Source organism: Podarcis tiliguerta, assembly GCF_965153285.1.
Source record: "Podarcis tiliguerta genome assembly, chromosome: 8".
Lineage (NCBI taxonomy): Eukaryota > Metazoa > Chordata > Lepidosauria > Squamata > Lacertidae > Podarcis > Podarcis tiliguerta.
This window is the reverse complement of record NC_139541.1, coordinates 11,586,470-11,596,854: the sequence shown is the minus strand read 5'-3', so window position 1 is coordinate 11,596,854 and position 10,385 is coordinate 11,586,470. Positions and strand designations below refer to the sequence as shown.

The 10,385-nt window shown below is 45.2% G+C and overlaps 1 protein-coding gene across 4 annotated transcripts in view; it reads right to left on the bottom strand.

Moving 5' to 3' along the window:
• Positions 1–10,385, bottom strand: part of DISP3 (dispatched RND transporter family member 3) — a 95,030-nt gene that overhangs the window by 65,877 nt on the left and 18,768 nt on the right. The window contains exon 1 of one of the 4 annotated variants that reach the window (XM_083453720.1): positions 8,659–8,891. The exons of 2 other annotated variants lie outside the window; for them this stretch is intronic. In XM_083453720.1, the coding sequence (XP_083309846.1) occupies positions 8,659–8,736 (78 nt within the window). In that variant the 5' untranslated portion in view covers positions 8,737–8,891. Of the gene's footprint in view, positions 1–8,658; positions 8,892–10,385 lie in introns of those variants that run through there. One more of the 4 variants, XM_083453719.1, reaches the window with a different exon arrangement.

Sequence of the window (10,385 nt, the reverse complement as noted above, 5' to 3'; positions counted from 1 at the left end):
CAACTCATATTGTTCTCTGCATACTGTAAAATTGTATAAATCCTTATATCTACTATGTTAACAGGGACGCGGGTGGCACTGTGGGTTAAACCACAGAGTCTAGGACTTGCCGATCAGAAGGTCGGCAGTTCAAATCCCTGCGACGGGGTGAGCTCCCGTTGCTCGGTCCCTGCTCCTGCCAAGCTAGGAGTTCGAAAGCACATCAAAGTGCAAGTAGATAAATAGGTACTGCTCTGGCGGGAAGGTAAACGGCGTTTCTGTGTGCTGCTCTGGTTCGCCAGAAGAGGCTTAGTCCTGCTGGCCACATGGCCCACTAGCTGTACGCCGGCTCCCTCGGCCAATAAAGTGAGATGAGCGCCGCAACCCCAGAGTCGGTCACGACTGGACCTAATGGTCAGGGGTCCCTTTACCTTTACTATGTTAACAATCAATAAATTTGTGTATGTTTATTCAAAACCTGCCAAGGAGTCCAATTCATTTTGTTGTCGCCAAGGCGGATTTCAAGTCATCCGAAACAGTGGCCATCATTGCCACTGTTCCATAGATTAAATATGAAGTTTTGTGGGTGTTTTGCATATAAAAGTATTTTTAATTGGGTTTCTTAGCAGAAAAGTTAGGATTGTTTTTCTTATATGTAATTGTTCCCTCTCCCCCCATGGCTGATGCATTTATTGTGAAATTGCTTTTGAAATACTTTACGAGAAGAGATTTCTAAATGGCTTTAAATAAACAACAACAACTCTTCCATTCCAGCTGGTAACGAAGATGGATGGCTCCTTGCCAGACAGGGAGAAGCATCCACAAGCCTACTTGGGATAGAGACACACATCTGATAGGGTTCATGTAATCTTTCTAGAAGCAGCGGCAGCACCATGCCCTACCTAGCTCAAGTGTTTACTACTGAAGAGGATCCTTCTGTTTTGTAAAATGACAAGTGCGGCATCCAAGTTCAGCAGCTGAATGCTGCTGGCCAAGCGAGACTTCTGAAAGAATCACGCTCAACAAATTTCTTAGACATTTGCTGGAGACCCAGCTGATGCATTGCAAGGGATCATTGCGAGGTCTTTTGATGGACCTCCAGCCAAACAACCTCATAAGAACCTAAGAAGAGCCTTGCTCTTGCTAAGATCTACAAGACTGAATCAGATAAGTGCTGGAGATGAAAAGAGCTTGAGGAAACGTTCTTTCATATGTGGTGGACCTGTAAAAGGGTAAAAGAGTATTGGGAAATGATCCATAATGAATCGAAAAAAATGTTTTAAAGTACTTCCCCACCACCACCACCAAACCCCAAGTCCTTTCTGTTGGGGAAATTCAGACTGAAATTATCAGGTGTCAAAAAAGGTTATTTATGTATGCAATATCTGTGGCCTGTGTTTTGTTAGCCCCCAAGTGGAAAATGAGTGAGGTCCCAACCAAAGAAGAATGGCAACTTAACCGGACAGAATATGTACAACTTGCAGACTTAACACATAGAATAAGAGAGCAAGAAGAACATACGTTTAAAAGAAGATTGGAAAACATTTGTTGAATGTATGGGAAATAATTGTGTACGGCTGAAAACGCTGGCAGCATTAAGATAAATAAATTTTGATGGATGCAATAATGGAATACTGATTGGTACAGTTTTTGTAAAATATGCAGGGATTCATATGTAAAATGAACCATGGAAAGAGAAGGGGAGTCCCTGATACCTTAAGTATGTAAAGTGTTTATCTGAAATTGTAGAACGGAAAATTGAATAAAGATCATATTTAAAAGAGAGGAGAGAAGGGAGAAGAAGAAAATCCCAAAGCGAAGAAGCCTGGCATAAGAACATAAGAGCCTGCTGGATCTGCCCAATGGCCCATCTAGTCCAGCATCCTGTTCTCGCAATGGCCAGGCAGATGACCATTATGGGATATCTGCAAGCAGGACCTGAGTTCAAGAGCACTCTTCCTTCCTGTCAGTGGCATAGCGTGGGTTGTCAGCACCCGGGGCAAGGCAAGTAATTTGCACCCCCTAACCCGTGGATTTGCGCCCCCTAACCCTAACCCCCAGACGTTGCGCCCGGTGCGGCCGGCCCCCCCTGCACCCCCCACGCTACGCCACTGCTTCCTGTGGCTTCCAGCAACTGGTATCCAGAAGCATAGAGGATAGCAACCCTGGCTAGTAGCCATCAACAGTCCTTTCCTCCATGAGTTCATCCTATCTTAAGGATGTAAAATGAATATTTTAAATTGTAAAACAGAAAAAATAATTTTTAAAAATGTGTGTCTGTCTGTCTGTCTGTCTGTCTGTCTCTCTCTCTGTGTGTATAAAGAGCCCTGCTAAATCAGACCAATGGCCCCCTGTTCCAATAACCCTTTCTCACAGTCGACAACCAGACATCTAAATAGGAAACTGACAATAAGGACCTGAGTAGGATAAAAGCATGATCATTTCCTGTGCTTTCCAACAACAGGTGGCCTGTTGGGGCAGGGGGAATTATTTCAAAGCTTGAGGTTCCAACCCTACTTAGAGCAGACCCATTGAAATTAACATACACAGCTAGGGATGAGTGAATCTGTCCATTTCAGTTTCTCGTTTCCCAAATCATGAATTCAGATCCCTGTATTTCCACATCATAGAATCCTAGAATTGTACATCTGCAAGGGACCCTGCGGATCATCAGATCCAACCCCCTGCAATGCAGGAATATGCAGTTGTCCCGTACAGGGATTGAACCTGCAACCTTGACATTATCAGCACCACGGTCTAACCAACTGAGCTATCCAGGCTGTTAGCAGTTTGTGAAATTCTTGTTTCAAAATCCTCATGAAATTCCACCATATACACATTCACATGCAATTTTTGCCTAAGATACTTTTTTTCTTTTAGCAAACTAATTGCATTAAAAGAGCACATCTTTGCATGTTCCTTTCACTAATAACAGACACTTTGCCCCAAAAGATATTCAGTTTTGTAGATATTGCTTCGTTGGAGAACTTCGTTGCAAAATTCAGAAATGTGTGGATTTTGAAGGATGCCTATTCTGGATCTCATATCATTTTGGAAAGTGTGGACTGGATTTGGTTTGCCTTTAAATGCACACCAAATCAAATTTGCCCCCATCCCTTGATATAACTATGAATTTCAGTGGGTCTACTCTGAGCAAGGCCAACACAGCATACAAGCCTGAAGATCCCAATGTCAAATGGGTTTCTCTCTCTCATTCTCTCTCTCTCTCTCATTCTCTCTCTCTCCCTGATGCGCTCATTCCTTGAGCTCAATGAGAAGTGAGTTATGTATTTATTTCAACTCTGAATTGCTTCCTATAGAGAGCATCTCAAAGCAATTTCACAATACAATAAAAACACACAGGTAGGGGTGTGGGTGTATATATAACAATTATATAGATAAAAACAATTTCCACCAGTTCCACTGAAAATATGACCAATTCTCACACATTATCTGAATCATTGCCTGCATTGGCAGTGCACACAGCCATGTAAAAACACCTATGCATTAATATTTATAAAATTATGCTGCAGAAATATGGTGTTGCACAGAGCTTGACTCTTTTTATAGGCTTTTTTCTTTTTTGCTTGTAATTTTGTTAGTAGGGCTTTCCAGAAGCAAAAAGGCACAGTAGCTCAGACAGAAGAAAGAAACGGTCCAATGCGAACAAACATCAATTGTGTCAGAACCACCAAATTCCATGTATATAGTAAATCCTTTTAAGAAAATGGATTTCTCCTCCGTCATAGGGACAACCCTGCTGGGTCATTAAGTCCAGTGGCCAAACAAAAAAGTCGTTCCTCCTCAGAAGCCCACATGCAGGGTACGAAGGCAATAGCCCTCCCTCTCTGATACTCATAAGATTGTAAGAAGAGGGCTGCAGCTGGTCAAAGACCCATCACCTTGGGCCTCCAGCTATTTTTGGACTACAACTCCCATCATCCCTCGCTAGCAAGACCAGTGGTCAATGATGATGGGAACTGTAGTCCAAAAACAGCTGGAGGCCCAAGGTTGGGGAACATGTATCCTATTTTAACAGTGACTAGCCACAAGCCACTCAACGGAGAGCCTGAAAGCAGGACCTAAGTGCAGTAGCAGCAGCAGCTATCTCAACTTCTGATTCCTCCCAGGACCAGACCACCCCAGACAGCTGAGGTAGAATATAGAATCAAAGAATTGTAGCGTTGGAAGGGACCCATAGGACCATATAGTAAGGTAAAGGTAAAGGACCCCTGGATGGTTAAGTGCAGTCAAAGGAGACTATGGGGTTGCAGTGCTCATCTCTCTTTCAGGTTGAGGGAGCTGGAGTTTGTCCACAGACAGCTTTCCGGGTCCTGTGGCGAGCAGGACTAAACTGCTTCTGGTGCAACGGGACACCATGACGGAAACCAGAGCACATGAAAACACCATTTGCCTTCCCGCCACAACGGTACCTATTTTTCTACTTGCACTGGCGTGCTTTCGAACTGCTAGGTTGGCAGGAGCTGGGACAGAGCAAAGGGAGCTCACCCTGTCACGGGGATTCAAACTGCTGACCTTCTGATCGGCAAGCCCAAGGCTCAGTGGTTTAGACCACAGAGCCACCTGCGTCCCTACCATCTAGTCCAACCCCCTGCAATGCAGGGAATATGCAGCTGTCCCATATGGGGATTGACTTAACCTTGGCGTTAAGTAGACTGCTGAAAAATTAAGTCTTTTAAAAAATGTATTGGAAGCAAACCAGGGACCTTCTGCATGCAAAGCAGCTGTTCTCCGGCTGAGCCACGCCCTTTCCGCATGGTTCAGCCATGGTTTTCCCAGTAGTGATGTATGGAAGTGAGAGCTGGACCATAAAGAAGGCTGATCGCCGAAGAATTGATGCTTTTGAATTCTGGTGCTGGAGGAGACTCTTGAGAGTCCCATGGACTGCAAGAAGATCAAACCTCTCCATTCTGAAGGAAATCAGCCCTGAGTGCTCACTGGAAGGACAGATCCTGAAGCTGAGGCTCCAATACTTTGGCCACCTCATGAGAAGAGAAGACTCCCTGGAAAAGACCCTGATGTTGGGAAAGATGGAGGGCACAAGGAGAAGGGGACGACAGAGGACGAGATGTTTGGATAGTGTTCTCGAAGCTACCAGTATGAGTTTGACCAAACTGCGGGAGACAGTGGAAGACAGGAGTGCCTGGCATGCTCTGGTCCATGGGGTCATGAAGAGTCGGACACAACTAAACGACTAAACAACAACAACAATACCTGAGCTCTGGAAGGGATCAGGAGAAAAACCCAAAGAGAAAGAGGAGGTTTTGAGGCTGCTACGGCTCCCGAGGAAGAATCAGGAAAGCAAATGGATGGATTTCCCCCCTCTCTCTCATATACCCAAAAGAGTCAAGAAGGTTAGGCAGGTGTGTGTTTTAGGGGAAGGAGAGAAAAAGAGGTTGGAAGATGAGAATGTCGTCTGATCTAAAGTGGAGGATTCTGGCTTCGTGCTTCTTGCTAGGGGCATCAGCAAAGCAAGAACAGGGAGAAAGCATTAAAACATTAGCTCGCCTCGCTGAGCAAAAGCCTGCGCCATGCCAGGGAGGGGGGGGGGGAAGCAGGCATTAGGCTGGAAAAGGAGTAAAAAAAACCCAAAAAACAGAAGCATTTCTGTTAGGGATTCTAGGACAAGACCTGCCAAGAAAAATAAAGAACTTATTTATGTATGCTACAACATCGGCAAGAGTCTTGATAGCACAAGGATGGAAGAATGAGGAAATCCCAACGAAAGAACAATGGCAAGAAAAATTGATGAGTTGCGCAGAACTGGCTAAATTGACATACAAACTGCGGGGCAAGGACAGCTGTGACTTTAAGGAAGAATGGGAGCTTTTTACAAATTATCTAAAAAGGGGGGGGAGGAACTGGACTTTTTGGCAGGGTTTGAATAAAATTTATTGGTTTGATAACATGATAGATAGAGAACGTAAGGATATGTACAATTTTATAACTTGAAGATAATAACATGTGCTGAGAAATCAGAGAGAGGAGATGAGGGGAGTCTCGGGGGGGAGGGTTTGAAGGGGGGAAGGGGGGAAATAATGAATATGATATGTTTTGATAATTTGTATGTTGAAATTGTTAATAAAAATATTTTTTTAAAAAAAGCAAAAGGAGTGGGGGAGAGGAGGAGGATGGCTTCCCTGAGCAAAACACGCTTGACTGGCAAATTCAATTTTGTGGCTGAAGCCTTCCTACTGAGCCAAGGTGCCAGTAGGTGCCAGAAATCACACTGTTGAAAGGGGCCTTGGGTGACATTCAAGTCCATCTTCCCCCATCCTTATACCAAGTCAGACACTGGTCACAGAATCATAGAATTGCAGAGTTTGAAGGGACCCCCCTGTAATGGTGCTAGGGGTTGCTCATGCGTAAGTTGCCGTTACTCCTGGCTAGGTTGCCTGATTGAACCCTTTCTGTCTGGACAGCTTCAAGTTCCGTGGCTGCCTCAGTCGCTGGCAGAATCCGTCAGTGGGCGTTTCTTGAACCACTTCCAGCATAGAAGCTGTTTGACGCCCAGTCTCCTCCCCCTTTGCCTGCGTGGAAGTCTTCTGTTAAGAGAGGGTGTGGGCAGCGGAGTACTCATGCCCTCTCCGCTGGTCTCCGGCGAAGAGTCCTGGAGCCACCTCTCCGATTCCCCCATCTGCCCCCCTTCTCCACTGGTGTTACGCTGATTTCCTTCCCCAGGGAATGGGCTACCTCTCTCCCTACTGGGACCCTCTCCACCATCCCTCTGGAGCCTCCTCTCTGCCTCCAGCTCCGATGGCAGTTCCCTGACACCCCCCAAAGATCATCCAGTCCAACCCCCTGCAATGCAGGAATCTCAGCATCTCCCATCTGTTTACGTCAGGCATAGGCAAACTCTGCCCTCCAGATGTTTTGGGGCTACAGTTCCCACCATCCCTGACCACTGGTCCTGTTAGCTAGGGATGATGGCTGTTGTAGTCCTGAAACATATGGAGGGCCAAGTTTGCCTATGCCTGGTTTACGTATTGTCTACATTCTCTGGCAGCAGCTTCCCAGGATTCCAGACTGGATATATTCCCAGACTTATCTGAGGATGCCAGGGAAATGATATATAATGAAATGAAAAGGATGTTTAAAATAACCTTTGTTTAAAAACAAACAAAAAACCCCAGAAGCTTTTCTTTTGGGAATTATAGGGACAGAACTATCTAAACTGTATAGAAACTTATTCATGTATGCAACCACAGTGGCAAGAATGTTATTCACCCAAATAAGGAAAGAAGCAGAAGTCCCAGAAAAGGAAGGATGCATACAAAAACTTACGGAATATGCAGAAATGGCAAAACTTACTGGGAGAATAAGAAATCAAGGTAACAATTTTTAAATAAAAGAATGGAAATGGCTTATTGAATATTTACAGATAAATTGCAAACAGATAAAAACGCTGGCAGGATTTTCGTAATAACCTGCAGCTTCGAAAGAAGATGAATAAATATGCGAGTTAATTTGGATATGCCGAATATGTTAAAAAGAAATTTAAGGAGCCGCAGAAAGAGGGGGAAGGAAGTCAAGTTTGGAAATGTTAAAATGATTGTAAAATTAGTGAAATGCATAAACTCAAAAAGAATAAATAAATAAGAAGAAGAAGAAGAAGAAGAAGAGGAGGAGGAGGAGGAGTTTGGATTTGATATCCCGCCTTTCACTCCCTTTTAAGGAGTCTCAAAGCGGCTAACATTCTCCTTTCCCTTCCTCCCCCACAACAAACACTCTGTGAGGTGAGTGGGGCTGAGAGACTTCAGAGAAGTGTGACTGGCCCAAGGTCACCCAGCAGCTGCATGTGGAGGAGCGGAGACGCGAACCCAGTTCACCAGATTACAAGACTACCGCTCTTAACCACTACACCACACTGGCTCCCATTGAATTGAGACACAGCGGGGACTGTCATAGCTTTAATAAATGTGGTTTATTCACCTATTTGCACCTTCAGTCTGCATAGAGGGAGTCCAGATCTCATAAGCCTAATCATTTCAAGAAGGGCTCCCAAGACGGATCCCAATCTTCCTTCCTTCCGTCTTCTGCCCAGCAATCTTCACTCAAGAGACTGGCCCAAGGTCACCCAGCAGCTGCATGTGGAGGAGCGGAGACGCGAACCCGGTTACACAGATTACGTGACTACCACTCTTAACCACTACACCACACTGGCTCTCTAAATAAAGATGCATGGGGTTAATCTTTTGCAGCTGTCCCTCGATGGCTGAGTTGGTTAGAGCATGGTGCCTATAACACCAAGATTGCTGGTTTGGTCCCCGTATGAGGCAAGTGCATATTCCTGCATAACATGGGGTTGGACTAGATGATCCTCAGGGTCCCTTCCAACTTTACAATTCTATGATTCCACTGAATCCTCAAAGGATTCCCCACCCCCAAGGGTTTGTGCCCCTTGGGAGAGAAGAGCCTTTCTTCCACCACCACCTTCACACAACCCTCCACCATTGCCCCCTAAAATAAGATCAAAATGCTTGTGACAGACCTACTTCCACAGTACATAGTTGGTAGGAAGTGAGTTAACGAACTCCCAGGCTAACTGGCAGCTGGCTTAACTGAGGAATCGGTTCTGTACATGGAAGGCATCAAATTTCGGAGGAGCGAACATCTTATCTTTGCTCTAAGTGGATCGTCTGGGAATAAAGCGTTCACCTGCTGATGATCTTGCTCCTTAGCTGTCATTGAACGCTGCCAGGTCTGATACAGAGGAAAGTCTGTCTCCCTAAGCATCCCGGGCAGGTTGTTGACAATTGGACAGTGGGGGGGGGGAGAGGGAGGCAGAAAACACAACACATTAAAGATCGCGGCTCCCTTCAAAGAATGACGTGTGGCATGGTTTAGAAGAGGCAGGGAAAGGACAGAGGAGAAGCAGCCTTCAAGCTACCTGTTATGCAGGGTACACAAATGGAGAAAGGCAGGTAACAGATGCAGGTCCCATCTTGGCCCTGCAGGTGTGTTTTGTGTGTGTGTGTGTGTGTGTGTGTGTGTTTGTGTGTGTGTGTGAGTGAGAGAGAGAGAGAGAGAGAGAGAGAGACCAATACCATAGACCAGTTGGTCAGCAACCTTTTTCAGCAGGGGGCCAGTCCACCGTCCCTCAGACCAAGTGGTAAAGGGTAAAGGTAAAGGGACCCCTGACCATTAGGTCCAGTCATGGCCGACTCTGGGGTTGCGGCGCTCATCTCGCTTTATTGGCTGAGAGAGCCGGCGTACAGCTTCTGGGTCATGCGGCCAGCATGACTAAGCCGCTTCTGGCGAACCAGAGCAGCACACGGAAACACCGTTTACCTTCCCGCTGGAGCGGTACCTATTTATCTACTTGCACTTTGACGTGCTTTCGAACTGCTAGGTTGGCAGGAGCAGGAACTGAGCAACGGGAGCTCACCCCGTCACGGGGATTCAAACTGCTGACCTTCTGATCGGCAAGTCCTAGGCTCTGTGGTTTAACCCACAGCGCCACCAGCGTCCCTCAGACCCTGTGGTAGGCCAGACTATATTTTGAAAAAATAATGAGCAAATTCCTATGCCCCACAAATAAGCCAGAGATGCATTTTAAATAAAACCACACATTCTACTCATGTAAAAACACGCTGATTCCTGGACCGTCTGCAGGCCGGATTGAGAAGGCGATTGGGCCGGATCCAGACCCCGGGCCTTAGGTTGCCTACCCTTGCCATAGACAAAGGATATAATACAGATTTGAATCTCTGGGGGAAACTTTGGAAGAGCGATTTGAAGTTCACAGCATGTTATTCCTTGAAGAAGAACTACCTGGAAATGATTTATAGATGGTATTCAACTCCTAGGAGACTTGCTAAAATGTATAAGTTCAAATCAGATCATTGCTGGGGATGTAAAGAGGTGGAGGGAACGTTCTTTTGTATATGGGAGACTTGTAAAAGAGTACTGGGAAACGATATATAATGAACTGAAAAAAATGTTTAAAAGCACGTTTTCAAAAAACCCCACACACACCCAGAGTCCTTTCTGTCGGGAATAATTCAGAGGGAAATTCCCGGGTGTCAAAAAAGATTATTTATGTATGCCACTACTGTGGCCTGTGTTTTGCTAGTCCTAAAATGGAAAACAAGCGAGGTCCCAACCAAAGAAGAATAGGAACTTAAGTTGACAGAATATGAACAACTTGAGGACTTATAGAAAAAGGAGAACAAGAAGAACATACGTTTAAAGAAGACTGGAAAATGTTTATTGAATATATAGGTGAAAATTTTGTACATTTGAAAATGCTGGTAGCATTAAGATAAATTCGACAGGGTAAATAAGTTTTGATGGATGTAATAATGGAATACTGAATGGTTTAGTTTATATAAAATATGCAGGGATGTATGGTATGCAAAATGAACCACAGAAAGAGAAGAAGG